The 27,500-nt window shown below is 42.7% G+C and overlaps 1 protein-coding gene across 4 annotated transcripts in view; it reads left to right on the top strand.

The window, feature by feature from the left end:
* Nucleotides 1–27,500, top strand: part of chchd3a (coiled-coil-helix-coiled-coil-helix domain containing 3a) — a 134,097-nt gene that overhangs the window by 6,039 nt on the left and 100,558 nt on the right. For all 4 annotated transcript variants that reach the window (XM_037542588.1, XM_017711297.2, XM_037542592.1 and 1 more), the window contains one exon: nt 20,438–20,531. In XM_037542588.1, the coding sequence (XP_037398485.1) occupies nt 20,438–20,531 (94 nt within the window). The remainder of the gene's footprint in view (nt 1–20,437; nt 20,532–27,500) is intronic.

The raw sequence follows: 27,500 nt of genomic DNA, 5'->3' as shown, positions 1-27,500 counted from the left end.
GCAGACCTGCAGTAAGACGCTTTGATCTGATTCTTGTGACGTGGCTAATTATCAAATTATTGCTGATAAGTCTCCTATTAATGCACCTATTTATCTCAGTGATTTCTTCTATTTATACACTGATTATGGGAGCTTTTGCCGAGCGCACTCTGCATGTTACCCGTGCTCAGTTGATCCTACTGAGTGCTCAGTGGGAGATATTTAAAAAAAAATTAAATAAATAAAATGACAGGAGTGCTTAAAGCTTGACAAACCACAGGTATTATCTCACTGCACTGGGACTTTATTAATTATAGTATAGGACTTTACATAATTATAGTTTATTCATTATAGTGCCATTGGGACTTCTATATTCTATGCAGCACAAACATTCACAGGTAAAGTTAGTTAACTTTTATTTGAGCAGATTACTGGGATGTAATGATGTAATGGGACTTAGCTGTAAAGAGTAACTGTAAACATTTAACTAGTAATACCAGATAAATATCACAGCATCGCTGTGACGTGTCACTTATTAGTTCCAGCCACACAAGCTGATTAGTTGAGCAGCGTTCTGACTGACTTCTTACTTTGCCACAAAGAGAAAATTGATATTTTTAAGCTCACTTTTCACCGACAGCCGGTTTGGTCCGACTCTGAAGACGAGACGACACTAAATTCCCAAACTGTCGTCTCCACTGAGCAGCTTTTCAATCGGCAGCTGTGACAGAAGAACAGCTGAACAACCTGGAATCAGCCAGAAATGAACCCAACACCATTCGCCAGACGTGGAGTCTGATCTTCAGAGTCGGACCGAATCAGACTGAGCCGTAAAACTGACCCAGTAAAAACAAAAGCTGCTCAGTGGAGACGACAGTTTGGGAATTTAGTGTAAGGAGCTGGAGAACGAACTGTCGGCTGAGCAGCGAGTGGGCGGAGCTCGTTACACTGACGTAGCAGCAAGCTGCTCGTTAAGGAGCTATAATTAGGAGGACATTAAAACATATTAAACACCGCGTTCACGGCCAGTTTATTCATTTCTTACTGTATTTATTTAACTGCTGTATTAAAGCGATAGAGACACTCGAGGAGTGAGTTATCACTATAACATCACGGCTGTGATTTGGTGGCCGCAGATCTTCACAGCCGTGATGTTATTGGTGATGACGCACTCCTCGATTGTTCTACTGCTTAAGCAAACTAGCCACCCGGGTTAACTATGACCTGAGGATCTGGGAGTCTGTGGTCTGATCTGCTTCTGTTAGTGATTTTCTGTCACAGATATTCCGTCCACTTTGAGCCCTTTGCAGTGTTTCTGAAGTTTCCTGTGGGTTTGCAGTGAGTTTGTGGAATGTAGCTCTGATGTAGTCGTGTGGATGAAAGTGTTTTCTGTGTTTGCAGCGCGTTTATGAGTTTGCAAAGTGTTTTTAATCGTACTGTGAATCAGGTCTGGTCGGCCTCCGTTATTCTAAGTGCTGGTATCATCATGAGTCCTTATAAAAGACAGAATAGGTGCTGTTATCTTTGGTCGGTCATAGATCACACGCCCTTGAATGCAGTTTTTGGCTGCACAGTCAGATTCGCTCAGTGTGCCTTAAGCGCTGAAGGCCTCAGTTGTAACTTCGGAAGCATATTGTGGAAAATAATGGAGCCTTTATTTTTTGGAACAGTGATTACGATAGACTCCGACACATTAAATGAATGTACTTAAAATCAGTTTAAATCAGTGCAGTTAAACATTTTTAATTATCTTAGCGAAGGGACACATCTAACAAAATGTGGAAGAGCTCCAGTAGTTTGATGTCCAGACTGCTGCCAGAAAAAGATCTCAAAATCGTGATTATGAAAGCGTTGAGATGCATCCTCAGGAAGGAGGCGTAGCGGTTAAATGTTGGACGTTGCTGGATAGTACACATACACGATTAATTAAGCATTGTAGCTGTTTGAAATGCTGGAAAACAAGCATAATGATGGTCACAGAAGTCAGTGTGAAACCTCTCTGTCCACTGTCCAAAACTGTGCTTCATTAGCTTCACAGAAATTGCCATTTGGAAGTTTTTTTTTCTGAAATCTTGCCAATGTTGCGCACATCCTGATTTAGTTAATGAGCACAAAAGACCTCAGAGCATTTGATATTGTCTGATGAGTCATCCTTTTTAGTGTATGTCTGATTAGGGTTTTATTTTTTTTCTCATGCCTTCAGCAACTGTTGCTGCTCCCTGCTGTAAGGTTATGTTTTCTTTTTCAGGAGTGGTTCAATTTCCCACTAGAAATAAAAAAAAAAAAAGGCTAATAATATTCAGTGAAGGACAAATGGAGCATAGCATGTTATCTCTAATTGTCTTGAGTTTGTCTCATTTTGTTTGCTACTCTATGTTAATGTCAGTTGTTTAGAATTAATTGTCTGGATTATTTCGTTCTTATCAGAACAAAATCTCAAAGACGGTAACTTTACAGGAGAAAGGAAAAACACACGTTACTTTTAATGTACGTCAATGGAGCCAGACGTTTTCCAATTAATTTGGGCTCTTTTGGTCTATTCATCATGACATTTCTGCACAATCTAAAGGGCAACATTTATATTTACATTAGTGGGATTTGTCAGACCCTCTTATCCAGAGTGACGTACAGTTTGAACATCCTACACAGGTAGGTGAGGATAGTGTTAGGAATCTTATTGGTATAGTGAAGGGTGTTTATCCCAGCCAGGGAATTGAACCCTAGTCTACAGCGTAGAAGGCAGGTGTGTTACCCACTACAGTGTACCAATCACAGGCATGGATAAACAGAAAAACTACAAAAAGATGAAGGTGTCAGACTTCGGACTTACACTATATTGCCAAAAATATTCACTCACTCATCCAAATCACTGAATTCAGGTGTTCCAATCACTTCCATGGCCACAGGTGTATAGAGCCGAGCCCCTAGGCCTGCAGACTGCTTCTACAGACATTAGTGAAAGAATGGGTCGCTCTCAGGAGCTCAGTGAACTCCAGCGTGGTGCCGTGATCGGACGCTACCTGTGGAACAAGTCCAGTGGTGAAATTTCCTCACTACTAAATATTCCACAGTCAACTGTCAGTGGGATTATAACAAAGTGGAAGCGATTGGGAACGACAGCAACTCAGCCACAAAGTGGTCGGCCACGTAAAATGACAGAGCGGGTCAGCGGATGCTGAGGGGCATAGTGCGCAGAGGTCACCAACTTTCTGCAGAGTCAATCACTACAGACCTCCAAACTTCATGTGGCCTTCAGATCAGCTCAAGAACAGCGTAGAGAGCTTCATGGAATGGGTTTCCATGGCCGAGCAGCTGCATCCAAGTCTTACATCACCAAGCGCAATGCAAAGCGTGGAATGCAGTGCTGTAAAGTGCCGCCACTGGACTCTAGAGCAGTGGAGACGTGTTCTCTGGAGTGACCAATCACGCTTCTCCATCTGGGAATCCGATGGATGAGTCTGGGTTTAGTTGGGCTCGGCCCCTTAGTTCCATTGAAAGGAACTCTTAAACTTCAGCACCAAGAGATTTTGGACGATTTCATGTTCAGTGATGCCCATAACATATTGTGGCACCCAAAAATTGCTGTGATGAAAATTCCTGCAAAATTGCAACAAATTCCTTGGTTGCCCAGATAAATGGTTTTAAATAATGTGCTTAGGTGCTGAAGACCTTTGCACAGTACTGTGCGTACGTACTAGGAGCAAACAACATAGAACACAGACTCGCTGAACTGTTAGTCTGTCATGTTTCACGTACATAACTGCAGATGCGGGTGGATAAACAAGTGTAGAAATTGTGACCGTATCTACCGGCATTAATATTACTGAGACATGTAACATTTATTTCTGCTACTATTGCAGTAAAATGAATAAACTGCAGATATTTTAGTGCAGTAACCCAGTGCCGCTTAAACATTCTGCTCTACCAGGGTGCCAGAAATACGTCATCAAATATCGATTTGAAATACTGGTCAAATCTAAACATCTGTCCGATGCTAGTATATCGCTATTTTCTCCGAAATGAGAGCTTTACAGGAGAAGGAAAAAGACCTTCTTCACTTTTAATGCAAGTCAATGGAACCAGACGTCCTTCCAAGGCATTTTTGGCCGTTTCTTTTTGTCTGTTCATCATAATTTACACACAATGCAAAGAGAAACGGGCATTTTCAAAATATGTCAAAAACTGAAAAACGGCCAAAAAGTAGAGGTGAGATTTTGTCCAGACTGCAGCGACATGTCTCGAGTAAATATCTGCTGATACTGATCCTCGTAGCATATGAACGTGAACCTGTGGCGCAAACTTCCCGACGAAAGCGTCCTAATGTTTTCCCGACGCGGCTCTCCGTCTTGAACTTTCACACTTTCTCCTTCCACATCATTATCCGAAGCCGGCGTGTACTGAAACAGTGGTCGGAGGAAGCTGGCAGCTGGAGAAAGGTGTGAAAATCATTCTGCGGTGTTACCCGCGGAGGTGGTGCAGTCTCCAGGCATGGGAGACGAGTCTCCCTCAGCGGGAGAGCGCCGGTCACCTGACCACATCAAACATAACGAGACAGCTCCCTGTTAACGAGACACAGATCAGCTTAATGAGCTTAGCCACAGAGAAACGCTCTCCTCCGATTCGCTGGTAGCCCTCTCGCTGCTTCTGTCTCTCTCTGGCGCTCTCGCTCTCCTCTGTTTATCTCTTTCTCTCTCGCTTTCTATCACACTCGCCCCCTCCTTTGTTGGCCTTCTTTGTCTCTCGCTCTTCCTTTTTGTCTCGATCCTTGTTTTTCTGTCACAGTCTTTCTGTCACTGTCTCTCGCACCCTTGCTCTGTTTCTCTTCTGACGTCTCTGTCTCTCGCCCTTCCTCTGTCTCTCTGTCTCCCTCTTTTTGTGTCTGTCTTTCTCCCTTCTTGCTCACTATTTCTATCCCTCACCTCTTCTCTATCTTCTCTCCCTGTCACTCTTTTTTCTATCACCTGTCCCACCCCTTCCTCTGCCTTGTCTTTCTCAACCTCTAACTCTCTTTCAACCTCTATTTTTCTCTCTCTCTCTCTCTCTCTCTCTCTCTCTCTCTCTCTCTCTCTCTCTCTGACTCTTCATATTGCTTGACTTCTGTCTTTTTCTTCTCTCTCTCTCTATTTTCTGTGTCTTCGTATCTCTCACTCTGTCTGGCTCTGCTTCTTTTTCTTCTTCTCTCCCTCTCACTCACCATTTCTCTGCTCTCTCCTACTTTCTATCTTCTCTCACTGTCTCTCTCTCTCTCTCTATATATATATATATATATATATATATATATATATATATATATATATATATATATATATATATATATATATATAAATAAAATGTCTTCTATGCACTTACGCTGCCTCTCACCTTTTCTCTTTCTCTGTCAGTCTTCTCTCTCTCTCTCTCTCTCTCTCTCTCTCTCTCTCTCTCTCTCTCTCTCTTTGTAGACTCTCCCTCAATCTCTCACTCCTTTTATATCTGTCTTCTGTATCTATCTCTTCTCTGTCTTGCTCTCCCTCTCTCTGTTTTTCTCATTCTTTCTTTCTCTCTCTGCCTGTATTTCCAGCTCTCTCTCTTCTTTTCTATCATTTTGTTTTCTCTCTTGCTTAAAGTTAACTTTTTCAGACCCCTGTTTTGGAGTGTGTGCTGCATCACAGGGACTAGTAATTTATTTATTTTTGTATTTATTTTTGTAAAGTCTGCCAGAAAGCGCAGAGTCTGTTGAAGCAGTTGGGAACAGATATTTCATCTTTTGTTTTTATCTAAAGTTGTAGAGAGAAAGAAAGCAGTGAAAAAAACAAAAAAAAAAACAAGCCCTTGCTCGGCCGCATCAGCTCGAAGCCCGAACCCCAGAATGAAGAATGTAGTAAACAACAGGTAAACTTTCGCTGAAGACCTTGACACGCAGGCAACTTTATTCTGCCCCCTCGTCCACGTCACACATTTTCCCGGCTGCCCGTCAGCATAATATCCGGAGGTCGTGACCTTAATGAGGGGGATTGATTATGTGTACCCACGAGTGGTGGTATTAAGCCGGGCTCTCTGTGACCAGGCCTGTCTCTAAATCAAGGCTGGAGTCGCCGGGTGAGCTGATTAGACGGCGGTGGAGGTTGATCCTCCCACCGCTTCTCCGCTCACCATAAATATTCATACGCAGAACCCACACACCTCGCTCACCATTATGCGCTAATTACCTGCTTCAAGATCGCTGCCAAGTTCAGCAGGGAGACAGAAAGAGCATCGAAGACACTCTCCTGCAGTCGTTTCTTTAATGAAACAATCCCCTCACACCATGCTAAAAACATGCTGTATCTTACCTGCGTCTTATCCTCTTAATCAGCCAGTTGCATCAACCAAACACAGAAGCCCATGTCATGAATACCGAACGACTGCGGCGTCATTCTTTCCGAGATGGTTTATCTGATCAAGCCCATTGGGCCAAATCTCACATTAGCCTATCTGTGCTCCGCCCACCGATTTGAATTGGTAGCTTCTTTGTTTGATTGGCAAATTTTCTCATTAAAGGCTTTTTGATAGTTGCGCATCCTTTCAGACCCATATCACTGAGTCGTCTTCTCACAGTGGAAGGATGGCTGTGGATTCTTTCAGATCTGAAGGTTGTTAGGAGTTTAATTTTCTCAATATCCACTAATATTTTTGAGCTTCAGTTTTAGAAAGCATTTATTTTCCCTATTGCGTCATTATGTAAATCCTACTTCATATCTTCAGAGATGTCTCTTGAAAATGAGTAGTTTAATGGCTGTTTTGGCTGGAAATAAATAAATGAAGTGATCTCTAACCACAAGCTAGTATACGACAAGAAATGCTCCGTTAATATTTTATAGCCATTAATATCCATTGACATTTTGTTGAGCTCCAGTTTTAGAAAACTTGTTTTTCTCCTTATTTCCCTTTGTCATGTTGCTTCATTATGTAAGTGTATTATCTCATTTCCTCTCCTCAGAAATGTCTCTCTTTGGCTGGAAATGAAGTCATCTTTGACTTTACTGTACATTAGCCCCAAACTAACATGCTTAGCTCAAACTAATATACTACAAGAAATGTTGTTCTGCTGTTATATTTAATTTTAACAGTGACACAAACACTTTGATACTTTGATGTTTGATTCTCATTCAAACTTTCCTTTCCACCTTAAACAGTTATATTTTACACTACATGTAATATTATTACAGAACAGTGCAGTGAACTGTTAAATGAGCGTAGATTTTAATATGTAATTTTACAAGTGCTCAGTATGAACCTCCTGAAGTTCATCCCATACTCTTTCAGTGAGATTTTGGAGATCGTCCGTTGCTGTGGAACCACCGACGAACGCTCTGAGCTGTTGGAGCTTCATTGCCGACGAAAATCACGTTGCCCGGTTATGACGGATTCGCTCTTATTGAAGTAGACAATTCCAAACGCTTTCGGGTTCACATCTCCTGTCAGACTGAAGGGAGCCGTCTTCCAGTGACTGTCAAACTCAGACAGTGACCCCCTCTTTCAATTGGATTGTGATTGGTTCCTCGGCGCCTCACGGTTGTAAAAATATAGCGCTTTGAAATCGGCTGAATCTTTTTGAATTACCCTGCACTTGGGTTATATTAGCTACAGATAACCCTTAAATCTCTTTAAACGTCCCCAGGAGGTAGGTCTGTTAAACCCATGTGTGTGCTTGGTCTTGACACCTGACATCTTTTCTCTCTGCACCTTCCTTAGTTCTTGGGATCAGATTCCGAGCTGCCGTCCTAACCACCCAACCCACCCAGAGAGAGCGAGGCCAATTGTGCTCTCTCGGACTCTGAGCCACAGATGGCTGTAGTTCGAACTCACAATCTCCTGATGACGGGGCCAATGCTTAGACGCTTGCAGGGGCCCTACACCTACACTCCACTCAGGAGCCCTACACCTCAGTCTGAATCTATAATGGGCGTATATTCAGTCGGATTGGCAGGAATCTTTGCATGTAAACTCAACCAATGCAAAGAGCAACAGGCATTTTCAAATTCTGTCAAAAACTGAAAAACGGCGATATACAAACAAATGATCTTGCATACTAGACTGAGTAAGAGAAAGGATGATGTGAGGAGGCGCGATCGGAGGGGTGGAAGGCGCGACTTGTTTGAAATGCCTGGGAGCTTCTTCTTTGAAGGTGGGAAGGTGTTCCGACTTGTTTAAGTTGGAGCGTGAGGGAGCTGTAATGTTCCAGATTACCCCTCCCTTCACTCGGGTCCTGAGGTTAATGAAACTTCTGATGAGAAGCGCAATTTGCCTCTGTCTATTATCTCCTCACCCGAGAGCCACTCTCCAGGTTTCTTTCTGTTCTGCGGCAACGTATGTGTGTGTGAGAGGGAGAGAGAGAGAAAATATCAAAAGATGATGAGTTTTTAATCTTTTAACATTTACATGTCGCGCTCAGAAGTGACACGGGCGCCTGAGCTGCTAATGTCATTCTGGAATTTTCTCTGACCCCCGGCCGACACCTGAAGGGTGTAAGATGGCATAGAATTAGAGGATATAGAGAGTTCACTCTCCTTTTTCTCTTTCTCACTCCTTTTTTTAATCTCCCTCCCTTGCTCTCCATCTCTCTGTCTTCCTCCCTCTCTTGCCCTTTCTTTCTCTCCCGCTTCTGCAAAGTCTGGTGATGAAATTAATGATGAGGAGCAGGAGTGTAAATGAGTGGAATGTGGGGGAGGAAAGGTTGACAGAAGCTGGCAGGGAGTTGGAAGAGGAGTCAGTGGGAGAACAGAAGGACAGATCTGTATCAGATCAGTATCAGACTGAGGGACATTAAGCGCTTCACAAAGTTCGGAATGAGCCACTTCTTGAAAATGCGCCGGTTCTATCGAGCCCACCTTCTCTCGCCTCATAGTAACGTGACTTAATGTGTTGTGGCAGCAGCTGAAGACGCCTGTGTGTCGGTGTAACGAGTGACTAACTGCTTTATCTGCTTTCTTCTGCGGTTCCCTTTTTAGCCTGAGAATTCTCTCTTTTCTCTCTTTTCTCTCTCTCTCTCTCTCTCTCTCTCTCTCTCTCTCTCTCTCTCTGTGTCTCTCTCTCGATCACTCACTTTATCTACTCTCTCTCTGGAACTCATTCTCTCTCTAGCTCTCTCAATCTCTCTCGCTTTCTCTCGTTACTCTCTTCTTTCTTTTTCCCTGTTTTGTGGTCTCTTTCACTTTCTGTCTTCTCTCTCTGACAGTCTCTTTGTGTGTGTCTCTCTCTCTCTGTCTCTCTCTCTCTCTCTCTCTCTCTCTCTCTCTCTCTGTGTCTCTCTCTCTCGATCTCTCTCGCTTTCTCTCGTTTTTCTCTTCTTTCTTTTTCCCTGTTTTGTGGTCTCTTTCACTTTGTCTTCTCTCTCTGACAGTCTCTTTGTGTGTGTGTCTCTCTCTCTCTCTCTCTCTCTCTCTCTCTCTCTCTCTCTCTCTGTGTCTCTCTCTCTCGATCTCTCACTTTATCTACTCTAGCTCTCTCAATCTCTCTCGCTTTCTCTCGTTTCTCTCTTCTTTCTTTTTCCCTGTTTTGTGGTCTCTTTCACTTTCTGTCTTCTCTCTCTAGCACTCTCACTTTCTCTTACTTCTCTCTCTGACAGTCTCTTTGTGTGTCGCTCTCTCTCGCTCTCTCTCGCTCTCTCTCCCTCCCCCCCTCTCTTCCCCAATTCATAGTATGTCTTTACTTCCGTCCCCCTCAAACTCTCTCTCATTTATTTATTCCCATGTTCAAGCCTAATGGGCTCTTCTTGACCCCACATGATAGATTTGTGCATTAAAATGTGCAGAAGTTTGTTCCAGGTAGAGGATGCGTTCACGTTTCCAGGTAGAGGATGCGTTCACTTTTCCAGGTAGAGGATGCGTTCACTTTTCCAGGTAGAGGATGCGTTCACTTTTCCAGGTAGAGGATGCGTTCACGTTTCCAGGTAGAGGATGCGTTCACGTTTCCAGGTAGAGGATGCGTTCACGTTTCCAGGTAGAGGATGCGTTCACGTTTCCAGGTAGAGGATGCGTTCACGTTTCCAGGTAGAGGATGCGTTCACGTTTCCAGGTAGAGGATGCGTTCACTTTTCCAGGTAGAGGATGCGTTCACTTTTCCAGGTAGAGGATGCGTTCACGTTTCCAGGTAGAGGATGCGTTCACTTTTGACTTAGAAAGTCATCTTTTCCCAACTTTGGCATACAAATGTGAGACATGAAATCCAGTTGGTGGATTTCATGTCTTATATATATTATATATATATTAATCTCACACACACCTACGCACGCACTTTCTAAACCGCTTATCCTCCTGGGTCGGGGGAGGTGATACTGGAGCCTATCACTGCAGTCATTGGGCAGAAAGCAGGAAACACCCAGGACAGGTTGCCAGTCCATCGCAAGGCAGTAATTTTAATTTTACACCTTTATCACCAATATTCGTAAAACCTTAAACTTAATTATAGGCCTGTTAATTATTTTCTCCCTGTTTAAATTTTCTTTTTTTTTGGCGACAAAGTTTCACTGCATCACTGGTAAATATTCTACCTGCTGATATATTGCATTTTTGGGCTTTGTTTGTGAGGTGGATGAGATTGACCTCTTGTCAGCAGAGAGAAATCAAATTGCTGCCTTTTCACCCTCAGTTGTCTATAATTCGTTGTTATCATAATATCTGGGGCCGTTCCTCTCCATCCATTCTAGAAGGCCTGCTGGGTTGTTTGATTCATACTAGTGTTGCACTGATACTGCATTGGTATCTGTGAGGAGGATACTGTTTCTGACGAGCGCGTGCACGCCAGCAGACAGAACTGAACAACACGTCTGCGGTGTGGGACGGCAATGAGAGTACTGATAGACCCGAAGGAGCCGCCGGACTCTCGGCTTAGCCTTTAGCATAGCAGCCCACAAGCCTGGCCTGTGTTTTCAATAGCTCCGTCCGCAGTGCGCCTCCGTCGGTCAGCTGCATCACTCGGCTGCGGGGTCTCATGGCCTGTCGCTTCAACCAACCCAGAAAAAACACTGAAAGGCTGATACTGACAGCGTGAACGACAGTGATGTTCACTAAACTGACACTCAGGGATGCAGCGCCAGTGAACAAGACACAGAAATGAGACAAATAACTTCAGATATTTGGATGTGAAACAACATTCAGCTCGATTTTTGAGCTGCTGTGTGTTGACGTGTAAACACCACAGGTTTATCTGTTTACTAAGGAGCCCCGCTGATGATATCCTGTGTAAATAAAAATAACACGTGGCCACGCCTTATTAACGTGTGGGAATGAGATCCTAAAGCGTGGCCATGACTTAGTAAGGCATGTGAACGAGATCATGGCTTGCCAAGTCGTGGCCACGCATTAGGATCTCGTTCCCATGCTTTACTAAGTTGTGGCCACGGCTTAATTATCTCGTTCCCACGCCTTACTAAGCCGTGGTCACGCATTTTTATTTATACAGGATGTCGCCAGCGGGGCTCCGTACTTTACTGTTCAGTTCTGTTTTTAACTGATATTTTACATTTACTTAATTTGTTAAACATGGTTCTCGTTACTAATTATATAATGGTAAATACTAAATAGATACAGTAAAAAAATAAGTAATTTCCTGAAACATCTACTAAATATAATCCAAGAAGTAATTGCCTTCCAGCCAGTGAAACTGTGTAAATATCGGGGCTTACATGTGAGTCAGGTTAGACAGAGGCAGTATCAGTATTGGTACTCAGTATTGGCTGATACTGAAGGATCCAGTATCAGTATCGGTATTGGAAGGGAAAAAGTGATATTGGTTCATCTCTAATGAGTACTTACCAATACTAGCAGCAAGTATGACATTAACTTGCTTAGTTAAAATCAAGCCGTTAAGTGTTTTAACTTACTTTTGCCCACTTCAGTGCATCGGTTTTCATCAGTGCAGTGGGAAGGAATATTTTATTTATGAAGCTAAACTCTTGTGAATCACTGGTATCTAAGGGGAACGAGATAATCTGCCTGCACCTCATGCGAAAACAGTGATTAGTCTTTTTTTCAAGCCTGTCAAACGGTCCTTTCCTGTCAAAGGCACCGTGAGATCTCGGCGGAAGTCGAGACTCTGTTCCTGACTGCCTGCTTTTGGGCTCTGATTTGAGCTGATAATGACGAGGCTGAAGTTGTTCTTCAGCTTCTTATTTGAATGCTCTGTCCCACCTTAAATGGGGCAGCAGTTACATTCCATTTAAGGTGGAATGGAAAATTAAAAAAAGAAACTTCAGCTTTGTACAAAAATGTCTGTTTTAATTCAGTCCAAGGCCCAGTCCCATTTCACTCCTTGGCCCTACCGCTTAGGCCTAGCCCTCTGTTTTGCGCTTTCATGCCCAGGGGTAGGGTGTCCTGATTTTTGTTGAGAGGGAGAGATAGGGAGAAGTATTGGGGCTACCTGGCCCTCCAAGCTGAGATTTTTCAGGGTCACGTTGTTGAGAAAGACAATAGAAAAACCGTCAAGAGGGCTAAGCAAGAGACCCAAGAAACCCACAATTGTGAGAATTTTCTTTGTTAAAAAATGACGACAGCCGCTGTGTTGTCTTAGTTTACTGTCGTTTCAATATATTATGGTCCTTTTATTCATAACATGCACATAAAATTGGAGGTAGTTTGCCGATGTCCCATTTGATCCCACGATTTCCCATTCCACCTTAAATGGTGCAGCAGTTTATTTCTGGAGCCCCAGTCATCAAAACTGCTGCTCCATTTAAGGTGGAATGGGAAAATCTGAACAAGAAGCTGGTGAATATCTGGCTTCAGCTTCATATCACTGAAGAATTAGAGGTGGGTGATAATAAATAATTGCGCCCCTCTTTGAAGGCTTATGATCCCTAAATGTAACTAAAGCCCAGTAGTTTAAACCACTACCCCTTGTAACTCAGTTCCAAGGGGCAAGGAGACACTCGCAAACATGGGGTAGGGGTAAAACGTGCTTTTCCTTCAGCTCTGGAATTCTTCCTAATGTGCTCTCCACTGCATTTATTTCTGACAACATGCTGGCCAGCGAGCCGCCTGTCTGGAGCAGAAGCAGAGTTTAGCGCACGCTCAGGTATAAAGGCTTCGTCTTGTAGGATCTAAAACGTGATTTCCTCGGTTACTAACGAGATGTGACCAAAAATTGTTCTAAGTTTTTGAGATTATTTGGATTTTTCAGCACTCCTGCACCGCTGACATGTTCAGACAGCCTCAGCATTCTGATCAGGGTTGCCAGATTGGGCTGTGAGACTCAGAATAGCATTTTATGCTGCCTGTTTTGACAGTCATTGATGTTTTTGCGTTACCTTGAAGCTTTTCAGTTGTCATTAACAAGCATTTAAATGTAACAACAACAATAAATATAACAATCGTGATAAAATAAAAAAAAACATTTAATTGTTAAAGTGAAACACACAGCTTTCTGTATTCTTGTAGACACATAAAATGATGGTTCTTCGAGGGTTCTTCAGTAGATTAAAGGGTTCTATACAGAACCAGAAACACCTCTAACCTGAAGAATCCTTTAATCATGCATCGTCAAAGGGCTCTTTAGATCGATGGAGAGTGTCCTGTAGATGGTTCTGTATCTGTATATTTTTTAAAAGTGGCATAACACCAAAAAAGGTTCTTCTATTGTTATAGATACCAGACTTGTTACAATCGAAGGACCCTTTTTGGTGCTAAACAGAACACCTTTCTAAAAGGTTCTATATAGAACCATCTACAGCACGTTCACCATCAAATTTAAAAACCTTTTAACCATGCAGAGGGTTCTCTGAGGGTTCAAGGTTCTATATAGAACCATCTACAGCACGTTCACCATCAATTTTAAAAACCTTTTAACCATGCAGAGGGTTCTCTGAGGGTTCAAGGTTCTATATAGAACCATCTGTAGCACGTTCACCGTCAATCTGAAGAAACATTTCACTATGCAAAGAACCCATTAACCATGCAGAGGGTTCTTTGAGCGTTTAAGGTTCTACACAGGACCATCTACACCACATACTTCATCAATCTGAAGAACTCTTTCACCTTGCAGAGAACCCTTTAACCATACAAAAGGTTCTTTAAGTGTTCATGGTTCTATATAAGAAGGAACCTTTTTCTTTCCTAAAGAACCCTCATAATTTTAAGTCTGTACAATATGCAGATATTCAAGATAATATTTAATGAACTGTTTGAAGTGAAAGATGCCGTTCTAGTTTCTTTTGTGCGTGTTTTCTGATCTTAATTGGTTTAAAAAAAGGCTTTTTCTCCGTTTAAGTGCCGTTTTGGTGAGGCTGATCTTCAGAACGCTGTATAAAGTGTGTCATTTTCTCCCAATCAAACGTGGAGTATAGCGCTCCAGTGCCTAAGAAGCTCGGAGTTGGGAAGCTGAACTGCTGCTTAAATTCCATTCAGACACATAATGTCAAACTTCACAGTTGATGAGATTAGACAGTTTCCATATGTGTGTTGTGCATCGGAACACATCTGCTGCGCCCTGTGTACAACGTGATAACTAGACTTTAAAAGCGCTCCGCAGTGGTGTGTGGATGGGATTTTGAGAAGCCGTGCATAAATCCAGTTTTTGTCACATCTCTGGTTATTTGATTTGTTTCGAAGGAAATGACTGACTTAGATATGAAACATGCTCTCCTTCCTGGAAATGGGAATTTGTTGGGGGGGGTACAGATTCTGTAATATGTCTGCTCACTGTTCTTTATGCTCTGAAAATGATATTTCAAAATAAGATTTCGATCCAGCTGGGTTTCATCAGGGTGAACGGGCTTTGAGAACAGTGTGCAGGTATTTTTCCATATTTTGCCCGTGTGTGTATTTTGCTCAGCACCTGAGCTGTCGGATGTGAATGTTATATAGATTTCCCGAAGGATTGATTCTGTTGCAGTGGCTCATGCTGTCCAGTTGGGCTGGGGTCTCATGGGGAAAGGAAGGAGCACTCCACCAAAAAGTGCAAGGTTTAAAATGCAAAGTGAAAAAAGTACCAAGTTACTTTGCTTTTAAACTAACTGTGCTTTTGATTCTGATCCAATCGAATGTTCCGCTCTTGAAAAAGGTGGACCTTCAGGAGTTCTTATGGTTCTGTATAGAACAGTGAATGATTAATTGGTTCTACAAATAGATAGAACCGTATACAACACATTCTCTATCAAATTATCCACTTAATCATTCACTGTTCTATACAGAACCATAAGAACTCCTGAAGGCCCACCTTTTTTAAGAACGTAACATTTGATTGGATAATTTGAAAATAACTGTAACTTTATATTGTCTGTAAATTTTGTAATGAATGGACTAAACAAACTGACCCAAAGCGACTTGGAAAACTCTCTAGTTCCATTGACTTACATTAAAAGGAAAGCATGTTTTTTGCTTCTCCTGTAAAGTTACTGTTCTGGACAAGAACAAGTCCAGTCGTGAAATTTCCACACTACTAAATATTCCACAGTCAACTGTCAGTGGGATTATAACAAAGTGGAAGCGATTGGGAACGACAGCAACTCAGCCACGAAGTGGTCGGCCACGTAAAATGACAGAGCGGGTCAGCGGATGCTGAGGGGCATAGTGCGCAGAGGTCACCAACTTTCTGCAGAGTCAATCACTACAGACCTCCAAACTTCATGTGGCCTTCAGATCAGCTCAAGAACAGCGTAGAGAACTTCAGGGAATGGGTTTCCATGGCCGAGCAGCTGCATCCAAGCCTTACATCACCAAGCACAATGCAAAGCGTGGAATGCAGTGGAGACGTGTTCTCTGGAGTGACCAATCACGCTTCTCCATCTGGCAATCCGATGGACAAGTCTGGGTTTGGTGGTTGCCAGGAGAACGGTACTTGTCTGACTGCATTGTGCCAAGTGTAAAGTTTGGTGGAGGGGGGATCATGGTGTGGGGGTGTTTCTCAGGAGTTGGGCTCGGCCCCTCAGTTCCAGTGAAAGGAACTCTTAACGCTTCAGCACCAAGAGATTTTGGACAATTTCACGCTCCCACAAAGTTGTGACCCCCCCCACAAAGCGACCAAAACCGAAAAATTACTGAATTAAACGGGTAGGACGGCTGTAACGTGTGCCACGTGGACATTTACTGCCACAGGATCTTATTTCACTGAATGGGAGCTGTCCAGTTCACGAACGACATCACTTCCATTTGTTTTATTAATAAGAGATATTGGAAGTAAATAATTTCATAATTTTTATGGATAGAATTTCTAGGCGCAGTCAAGGGATGGAGGGTGTCCGGTTTGGTGACCTCAGGGTCACATCGCTGCTGTTTGCAGATGATGTGGTCCTATTGGGGACATCAGGCCGCGAACTTCAGCTTTCGCTGGATCGGTTTGCAGCCGAGTGTGAAGCGGCTGGGATGAGAATCAGTACCTCTAAATCCGAGACCATGGTTCTCAGGACGGAAAAGGGTGGAGAGCCCTCTCTGGGTCGGGGATAGGCTCTTGCCTCAAGTGGAGGAGTTCAAGTATCTCGGGGTCTTGTTCACAAGTGATGGTACAAGGGAGCGGGAGATTGACAGGCGGATTGGTGCTGGGTCAGCAGTGATGCGGGCTCTTTACCGGTCTGTTGTGGTAAAGAAAGAGCTGAGCCATAAGGTAAGACTCACGATTTACTGGTCGATCTACGTTCCCACCCTCACCTATGGTCATGAGCTTTGGGTGATGACCGAAAGAATAAGATCGCGAATACAAGCGGCCGAAATGAGTTTCCTCCGCAGGGTGTCTGGACTCTCCCTTAGAGACAGGGTGAGAAGTTCAGTCATCCGGGAGGGACTCGGAGTAGAGCTGCTGCTTCTCCACGTCGAGAGGAGCCAGCTGAGGTGGTTCGGGCATCTGGTTAGGATGCCTCCTGGACGCCTCCCTCGGGAGGTGTCACAGGCGAGTCCACCTGGGAGGAGACCCCGGGGAAGACCTAGGACACGCTGGCGCGACTATATCGCCCAGCTGGCCTGGGAGCGCCTCGGAATCCCCCTTGGAGAGCTGGTGGAAGTGGCTGGGGAAAGGGAGGTCTGGGCTTCATTGCTTAGGATGCTGCCCCCGCGACCCGAACCCCGGAGAAGCGGAAGATAATGGATGGATGGATGGATGGATGGAAGTAAATTGGAAGTGAACTCCAAATTCAGCCCTGCGATGGACTGGCGACCTGTCCAGGGTGTATCCTGCCTTCCGCCCAATGACCGCTGGGATCGAAAAAAAAAATAGCGGCTTAGAAAATGGATGGATGGAAGTAAATTCATTATGGACTATTACAAATACTTTGCTTTATAAGTACAAAGTTGTCAGACTGTAAAAAAGAAATCCTGTAAAAAAAAAAAAAAAAAACAACAAAAAAAATCGATAAACGTTTTCAAAAATTTTGACAAATACAAAAATAGAAATGTTACTTCTCTTAATAAAGATGTTACTATTTAAAACTCGTGGTTTTACAAGAAAATGGCTGTGAACAGATAATCCACCATACTGTAAACGTGTTGACAATAATAGAACAAATAAACAGCAGCCAGACATGGACTCTGGAGGAGAGTCTTCCACGGCAGTTATGGGCAAAGAAGTCGTCAGGAGTTGCGTCCAGGGCTCACAGGCCGTGCTAATGTAGCTGGGGAGATGTAAAAAAGGCATCAGGCACACATTTATTAGAATTATTTTCTCCTCTCTCCATCTGGTGTGTTTTCGTTTTTTCAGTGATGGAGCCGGGCCCTTTTTACACTTTTTTTAAAATTGAATTTTATTTATTTTTTTTTAGAAGATTAAATCTCCATCTGTTAAAGCACAGATTGATTATTAAATGGAGCTCTTAAAGTGCTTCGGCGATGGACTCGCTCATTTCTAAATATTTGGCTACGGTCACCGGTCTTAGAGGGCACAGTGGTGCAGGTTTAGGTCTAAATGCCATCTGAATGTGGCGCTTCAGTCTTTTTTAATGTTGTTCAAACGCAGTCGTCTTTATAATAGCAGCGCAGCATGTGTTACATTAATACAACATAAAACCTTTTATTAATTAATTAATTAATACAACAATCATACCTGTGGTATTAACCAATCCTGACCGTGGGCGTGACCGTAACTGTAGGCTTGTAATTACAAGGACACATCAGTGTAGCTCTTAACGAAGCATCACCTTAGCTTACTTTAGATTTCAGCTGGTGGGCTTCCTCATCTGGCTAGTCATTTCTGTCATTTCTCTGTTCTCTCAGTCACAATCATACCAGAAGTCTCACTCTAGGGGCCGCTGTTGAGCCACTAAGGTTAAGCTAAGTTAAGTTATACTTTTAATCCCACAACCGGGGAAATTCCACCTCCGCATTTAACCCATCCGTGAAGTGAAACACCACATACACACTAGTGAGCACACACACACACTAGGGGCAGTGAGCACACTTGCCCGGAGCAGTGGGCAGCCCTATCCACGGCGCCCGGGGAGCAATTGGGGGTTAGGTGTCTTGCTCAAGGACACCTCAGTCATGAACTGTCGGCCCTGGGGATCGAACTGGCGACCTTCCAGTCACAGGGCCAGCTCCCTAACCTCCAGCCCACGACTGCCCCCAAAGATTACAAGCAAGTGCATGTTTTAGAAATAGTTGAATTCTTGATTTTGCTAGGTACTTGGTTAGGGTAAATGAAATAATGGTTAAATTAAATGTTGACACTTTTTTTATGCATTTTTAAAAGGTCTGCTTTTAATAGAAGAGGCACAGATGTAGAATTTCTAGGCTGATAACCTGAACGCCGTGTTGTGGCCCGTATTCACACCAATGCAACTTTTTTTTTTTCCTTTTCAGTTTTTCACAGTGTGTTGAGAATAAGATTCACCAAAGACATTCATTACCTAAATCAGACACGAGATTTAATGAAAAACAATCGTTATTTCAAGTAAACATTATATATTGTGTACCAGACACTCTTATCCAGACCCACATGCTGTAGTAAGCAGTGGTGGATGAAGTACACAAACCATGTACTCGAGTTAAAGTCGAGATACTCAAGGTAAAATATTCCTCCAGTAAAAGTAGAAGTTCCTCCCTTTAGACCTCCACTTGAGTAAAAGTACTAAAGTATTTACCTTCAAATGTACTTAAGTATAAAGTAAAAGTACTAAAAGAGTAATTCTGGCTCTGATGTCCTGTTATCATTTTTATAACCAGACTGGCTTCATGAACTCATTTCAGGTGAAAGTCCTCCAGCGTCTCTCTTGGTAAACCAGTCTTTTAATAGAACGTCATTAATTAGTGACGCTGACGTCTATTAAAATGATCAGAAGCACAAAACACTGAAGGTAAACAGTTTCCATCAGGGAGAACCGAGTGGCTCTGAAATCACTTTTTACACACAAGCAAAGTTTCAGTTTCAGATTTATTTACAACTTAGTTCCAAGTTTAAGTTGAATAAAAACTGGCTTTAAACTCAGGATCACAGATGAGCTCCTTTACTATGTTGATCTGTAGGCGTCTGTTCATAAACATAAACCAGCCCAAACTCATTTACTATAAAATGAAATGGTGTTTGTAGAAATTCAGAAAAAAGCCGCGTCAGTCTCGACTGCATATGTGGACATATTTCTATATTGAGCTCTATTTACACAAAGTTAGGTTAGTTCATCATTTATGTTGAACAGACTCTCCCAAAGTTTTACGCTGCTGCGCTGACGTTGAACCGCGTGCTGCACTGGGTCGGTATGACCAACAGGTCAAAACCAGCTCTAAACAAAGTGACCGCTGGGCCCTGATTGGTGCTCTGGCTTTGCGCTTCTTTCGTTTTGACATGTTACGTTTTTATACACACAGAAACCAAAAGGAACGACAGATTTCTCAAAATGTAGGAGGAAAAAGTCGGATATTAGACTCTGAAATGTAGTGGAGTGAAAGGAAAAAGTCGCCCAGTAATGGAGAAACTTCAGTACAGATACACCAAAAATACTCAAGTACAGAAACTAATGAAATTTTCTTACTTGCTGTCCACCACTGGTAGTAAGTCAGCATAAAGTTTTGCCCAAGGACACATTGGTAGCAGTGGCATTCCTGCCTGGAATAGGAATTAATCCACCAGTCTTTGGTGTGTCTCTAACAATGAACTGGCTTGTTTTGTGACTGCTTGTCACTATGTATGTGTATGTTGTTGTTCATGGGTGTTGGCACCTGGATTAGTGCCTTAAGGTCATTGGTGCTTAACCCTAATGGTGCTTTATTTTCAGAGCCCGTTGTTTCATAGGAAACAGTTATCAATTTTTATTTATTTATTTTTTAAACATACACACTCTTTTATGTACATATCTCCATACGTAACCACCTAGGTCTACCTGAATTAGCATTACAGAGAAATATTATCAGATCACAATAAATACATTGGCAGATATTGATTTGAAATCCGATGTGATGTGATTCCAGTATCATCGTGCATCCCTGATTATTTCACACAGGTGCTGTTATCCACTGTAACTTGAGGAAACAACGACAGAAACAAAGCCATTGTCTGTGTTAAAATAGTTTTTACTTATTATTTTCAGTTAATGAACCAGAGTTGAGAAGAAAGATCGCGGAAGAGTTGCAGAAAGGCCTGGAAGAGGAGAGATACAAGGCACAACAGGAGCTCCAGCAGTGGTGAGTGTAATACAGCTACCTGAGCCTTCAGGAAACACAACTGCCTGCAGAAAAAGCGCACTAAGCGTATGTTCACATTTGGCTGGTTTGGTTAGCTTGAAACAAACACCCATCTCCAAAAGTCTTAACTAACCTTTGCCCGGGGTTGATATAAAGATTTCCAAGTAATTTTGGACAATTCCCATTTTCCGTTCATCATGGAACGTCCATATGTAAAAGAAAGCTGCGACTTTCAAATCATGTCAAAAATTCATGTCTAACAGTGAATGCGTTTACTTGCACTTAATAATCTCATAACTGCAGAAAATCAGATTTTCTCAGTAATCTGATCAACGTGTCCGCATTGCACTTGAGTCATCAGATAATGGGGAACTCCAGGTCTACACGAGTCAGACAGTAATCAGATTTCTGCTTTGCAACCAGCCAATAGACTCGCAGAATGAGACGTGACGTAAACGTAATGCAAAACTCAAACATCATGCAGCTGCTTTTTTTAAAAAAAAAACATTGTGCCACTTTAGCTGAAACTATGAACGTCTTCATCTAGAAGATGAGGAATATTTAAATCCTTCATTGTGTCAAGCGTGCATTCGGTTTCAGCATCGCTCAAAAACGCCGCTCGCTTATTCCCGGGACCACTGTCTGTTTTTGCACACGCTCAGACGGAGAAATCCGACAGGAATCAAAGTAAGAGTTTACATGCACTGAGAAATCTGATTACTGGGCTCAAATCCAGCATATTTATCAGATTTTCTGGACCTTACTCTGATCTATGCTTACATGACCGTTTGAATAATCCGACAACTGCGGAAATCCAATAATGGTCGGATTATTGAGCACACTCAGTGTTTTGTGGTAGAAACAGCACAGCTATTGATTAAGACACTCCGTCTGCTGTACTAATGATTTATTTGTTATTCTATTTGTTTACTTGAATGCCTGATTGCTTTCTTTTTGTAATTTTATTATATCATTTTTTCTTACTCTATATTATATCTTCTTCTACATCATATGGAGTGTGAGAACTGTGGTCTCAGCTCTTGCGCTCAATACATTTGCCCAACACAGCTTTAGTTATTAAAGCTTAATAAATGCCTCTCTCCTCTTCCTAATAGAAACGCTGTTGCCTCTGATATCCTGACGCTGGGTATGAATGCATTTTTGAGATCAGATAGACGAACAGTTTGGCAAAGACAGATCGTGGTTACACAGATAAGAATGTTGTATCTGGGCAGTGGTCAAATTGGGACACAGATTTAGCCGTGCAGTCCGTGCACTCGTTCACCTTTCTTCCGGCACCCATCAGCTTCACTCTTTTCGCTTTCTTTTTTTCTCCAGATCAATTAATCACTGGAGAGAGACTCGCACGGGAGGTAATTTCCTCCTTTCTGATGGGGTGATCTATTAACTTCCACTGATGGGAGCTCAGTCTCTCTCCCTAATTCAGATTCTAATATGCTTCGCTGGTGAGAAAGTGTTGTTGTAGCACTGGAGCAGCGTAAGGAAAACCGAGCACTCTGTGGAGCAGTGGTAGTTAAGTTGTTATATGTTGTTATACTTCATAAAACAGCTAGTTCCAGCCACGCAAGCTGATTGGTTGAGAGGCGTTCTAACCGTGCTATTTTGCCATGACATTACGGGTTTTTCACTAACACTATCACTCCACTGAGATGTGGTTGCTAAGCAACGACTTTGACAGCTGTAGGAGACGCTCAGGCCATTTGACCGTTCTTACTTCTTACTTTGCCACAAACAGAAAACGGACACTTTTAAGATCAAATCTGACCGACAGCCGATTTGGTCCGACTCTGAAGACGAGACGACACTAAATTCCCAAACTGTCGTCTCCACTGAGCAGCTTTTCAGTCGGCAGCTGTGACAGAAGAACAGCTAAACAACCTGGAATCAGCCAGAAATGAACCCAACACCATTCGCCAAACTAAACGGGCTGTGAGAAGCTTTACAGACCGGCTGGAACAAAACAACATTAATACTGATCTGGACAAACTGACCAAACTGAGCAGAACCTGATATTGGCTCAGTTTTATGGCTCAGTCTGATTTGGTCCGACTCTGAAGATCAGACTCCACGTCTGGCGAATGGTGTTGGGTTAATTTCTGGCTGATTCCAGGTTGTTCAGCTGTTCTTCTGTCAGAGCTGCCGACTGAAAAGCTGCTCAGTGGTGACGACAGTTTGGGAATTTAGTGTAAGAAGCTGGAGAACGAACTGCTGGCTGGGCAGCGAGAGGGCGGAGCTCGTTAAGGAGCTATAATTAGGAGGAAGGAACTGAACATTAAAACATTAAACGCCGCGTTCACGGCCAGTTTATTCATTTCTTACTGTGTTTATTTAACTGTTGTGTGTTATCTCCTTCTCTCTGTGTGTCTGCTGTGATGTTATTTTGCGATAACACGCCCCCTCTTGTGTTCTATTGCTTAAATATGAAGGGCAAGACAGCTATTAATAGCCCATAATGCAGACATTTCATGGCCAGTGGGTCGATAGAAATGCTCCAAAATTACTTGGACTAAAGCTTTACATGAAATTTATGTGTTGTTTTTTTTTTTTTTGTACATTGGGGAATTTCAAGAAAATGCTAACAGACTTTTAATTCTTTTTTATTATTTTTTTAATTTTCAGCCACGATCATTCTTTTTCTTTCACTCTCTACTCCCAGATGTATGATACTATAAGTTAATTGCTAATCTCTTCAGATTAAATCAGTAACTCCCTCTAGTTTGGACGTCACTTTTAGAACGAAAGCAGAAAATCTAGAACGGAAAAATTTGTCAACCTTTTTTTTTTTTAGTCGCCATTCTCGATAATGTCGAGTAATTTTTTCATCCCTGACGTCTTTGTCTCCATTTCCCTCCTTTCCTCTTTTTCATCATGGAAAAGGGCAAATTGCTGCATTAACTTTTACTGAAAATGTTTTCTGGAAGGTTAATACCACTAGCCTGTCTTATAGTTGTTTGACCGGTTAATGTTGCGATTTTCTGCATGTCAAAATGAATGAAGTCTGGGAGCCTTATTGAGTCCTGACCCGGAAAATTGCTAGCTTGACTTTTCCAGAATATCGATTCTACCCCCCCCATTCTTGGCAATGCACTGTATTCCCCAACCAACTTTAGTGCAGCCGCCTGCAGAGGATTTCATCCTAGGGCTGTACATTTAGGTCCAGGTAGATAGAAGTGAAATGTGACCCGTTCAAGTCAAAAGTCTTCCCATTATGACTTACAGTTGAACACTAGGAGCTGTTGAACAACCTTTGGGCTCATCATACAACTTCTAAAGGACAGTAACAGATGCATAACACTAATATCTTCTGCTTACGGATTTATCTACCCAGTCTGTAAATGACATTATCTGTTTTCCTCCGTTTGCTGTGAAGCTCCAGAATGTAACTCCAGTTCGCGTCACCCTCTTGTGCCAGTAATCCTTTCAGTCCCTCACAGCGCCACAACAGTGACCTACAGAAATTGCTATTGACAGAGAGTTTATTTTCTGTCGGCCATAAAAGCAAATTTAGGGGCAGAGTCTCTTGTTTTACAGCATTGTTGTCGAGGTGACGGAGGCAAAGTGCTCTGTCCCATCGCCCAGGCAACGCCATTAAGCCAAAGTAGGGGCTTTATTGACCATGATGTCACGCTCGGAGGGACAGAATCAATATTTTCCTTAATGTTGTCTTCCATTTAGATGTCCATGTCCCGCGTTTCTTTCTTTATTTCGTCTCTCTGTCCTTAGGTTGTTTTTAAAGTGCCCTAGTGAGGCTATAGAATTGAATAGGATGAAATTGTTTCCTTGGTTTGGTGGTTTACTGTTGGCTCCGAGTGATGGGGGTACAGAGGGGAGTCGTCTTTGTGTTCGTCCTCCAAACTCACTGTTTGCAGTAGTGTTTTATGGATCTGAGGTGCAGTGATAGTTTTTCCTGAAGTCCCTTCTGGTGTTGGATATTAAGAGCAGCTTCCGAATGATCAACCCGGGATTGGCCCACACGTCGTTTTTGTCTTTCACGGCGGTCGTTATGCCAGGTTAGGCAATCGTAGTGCCATGAATTTATACCGTGTCTTGGTTGGGAGGCTGGCGAGACTGCAAATTTGACGCCGACCAATCATAATTCAAGTTCTTGCACGAATTCATGGGAAGGAAGGTCAAGAAACAGTCCATCAGAGGTGCTTTGTGTGATGCTGGAGGTTTTGTGTTTTGAAAAGAAAAAAAGAAAGGAAAAACGACTGGACCTGTTCCTGGGCGTCACGAAGTGGACCGTATAGGCTGCCGGTCCTTCAAAGCGAACTTGAGGTAACAAATGTGTTAACATTTCAAGAGCATTATGTAAATGTAGCATCCACGGGTGATGTAAACAGACACTATACGCACTATTTCTCACCAACTTTTATCTTTTTGGATTGTCGTAGTACCCCCTCGAGGAAATGTCAAAAAGTTGTTGTTACCGCAGCTCAACAAACCTTTCTCTGTTTTGTTGTTCCACTTGACAGTTGCAAGAGCACCATCCCTCTTTTCTTCGCTGTGTTTCCATATGTGCGGCCAACTTTCATCCTATTGGTTAACGTCAAGGAACATATCGTAGGAGATGTCAAACTAGGTGGAAAAATACAAAAATTCTACCATGCTAGACTTTTCATTGGGTTGTCATGAGGCGTCCCAGATGCCACATTGCTGTTCTTCAGTGATGTGACACTACAAGACCCGTACATTGTTCCCAATGCGGATATTCCGGCCCAACGCTGGAAAATTGTTGGCTGCGACAAAATGGTGTCAAAATAGAGCTGAAATCTTGTCGTCTGATTCCAGCATTAGGTTGACATGCTAGGTAAACTGTGATTCTTCTCGATTCCTTGTTTTGTTTCGATATCCTCACCGCCCTTCTGTAACTGTTTAGTATCTGAACCAGTTATTTGACATCATTGAAAATGTTGAAATTGTTGCCAGATGTTTCCGTTGTCTGTTTTCGTTTATGTGGCATCTAACCTAGGGAGAGTTAATGACTTGAAGAGGACAGGGATTCAGTTATGGGGTCATACCTACGTACCTAGGAAAAGAACAGTTACGGCTGAAAATGAGAAGACAAACTCTAGGTTCACGAAGGTTGAAGCAGTCACATACTGTATCGTCGCTGTGGTGACAACCCCATGCCTTCAAAGCGGTACCTTTACAGGAGAAGGAAAGAAGTTCTCAGCTTCTAATGGAAGTTCATGGAGAAATGATTTATTCCAAGTAAGTTTTGTATGGTGTGAAAACCACATGTTCACAGGGCTACTGGTGATCGTAGATTATGTCAGGAAATTGAACACCTGTATCAGCGATGGAAATGCAGTATTTTGCAGGCCAGCAGCTTGAAGCAATGGTTTACATTGACCATCAGAATGAGGAAAAAATGTGTTCTCAGTGATTTTGGCTGTGCCATGATTGTTGGGGCCAGACAGCCTGGTTTCTATAACTGCTGATCTCCTGGATGTTCACGCACAACAGTCTCGAGAGTTCACTTCGAATAGTGCAGTAAAGGAAAAAACATCCAGTGAGCGGCAGTTCTCTGGACGGAAATGCCTTTTTTGATGAGAGAGGTCGACGGAGAACGGCTTGACCGGTTCGAGACGACCGCTCGGTCATCGCTTCAATAGCCACAGCCTATATTAGGTGTATTATTGGTGACCATGTGCATTCCTTCATTGCCACAGTTTACGATCTTCTGTTGGCTACTTCCAGCATGATAAGTGGTTGGATAGTGTAGTGGGTAACACCTCTGCCTTCTACGCTGTAGACTGGGGTTCAATCCCCACCTGGGTAAACACCCTACACTATACCAATAAGAGTCCTTGGGCAAGACTCCTAACACCACCTTCGCCTACCTGTGGATAAGAGCGTCTGCCAAATACCATAAATGTACATAAATAAATGTAAATAATGCACCATGCCACAAGGCAGACTTAGTCTCAGACTGATTTCATGAGTTCAGGTCTTCAGTGGTCTTCCCAGCCACCAGCTCAGAATCCAATAGACCACCTTTATGATGTGGAACGGGAGATTCACAGTGCCTGAAAAACCTGCAGGAATTGCATGATGCATGTCGTGACAACACGGACCAGAATCTCAAAGGAATGTTTCCAACATCTTGTTGTGTCCATGCTACGAAGAATTGAGGCTGTTTTGAGAGCAATAGGAGGCCCTGCCCAGCATTGCTGTAGTGTTTCTGATAAAGTGGTCAGTAAATGTAGTTTGTCTAGTGAACTAACACATTAAAATATTAAGCCAGCTTAAGTGAAGCTGCAGCCTGAAGAGCTAAAACATTAATCGACGTCTTTATTATTACATAACTTACTTTTACCTGTTGTTGGTGAACAGAACCTCAATTTGTGAGAACGTTGCCAAACTTTTTGCTACAGCTTTTATTACAGGCTGGTATTATTTTATCAAAATATTGCTTTTTTTGCATCCCTGCTTTCAAAATGCTGAGTAAAGGGGGAAGAAAACACCCCATGGGCCAGACAGATCATATTACTGTTGAAGCTATTTGGACGTTTCTACAGTTTCATCCGCTTTTCCTCCTGCTGAAACTGTTGAATGACGTGCCAGGTAAAGGCAGATCGATGGTAGTGCTGCATTTATCACCTTAACCTTGTTACATTTGGAACATTAACTCAGAATAACAGACACGTTCGTGTTTTATATACAGGACTCATTATTAGCTTCACAACAAAAAAACAAGCAGTTCCCAGTCCTGCAAGTAATGCTTTGTAATGTTTTGATGTTCTTTGCGCAACTGAGCTTTGGGGAAACTCATTCCAGTTTTAATGCTGCTTTAATTCACTTCACTTCTCCCACTCAGTGCAGGAGAGATGGGATTTCACCGTGCTGAAAATCTCTCTCTCCTCTCCTCTTTTCATTTCTCATCCTTACCGGCACAGCTCAATATCCGCGTTTGGTATTGAGTTGTTTTTTTTCCCCCCGTTC

Source organism: Pygocentrus nattereri, chromosome 1 (genome assembly GCF_015220715.1).
Source record: "Pygocentrus nattereri isolate fPygNat1 chromosome 1, fPygNat1.pri, whole genome shotgun sequence".
Taxonomy (NCBI): Eukaryota; Metazoa; Chordata; class Actinopteri; order Characiformes; family Serrasalmidae; genus Pygocentrus; species Pygocentrus nattereri.
The sequence above is the reverse complement of the archived record's forward strand: the minus strand, read 5'-3'. Positions and strand labels throughout refer to the sequence as shown.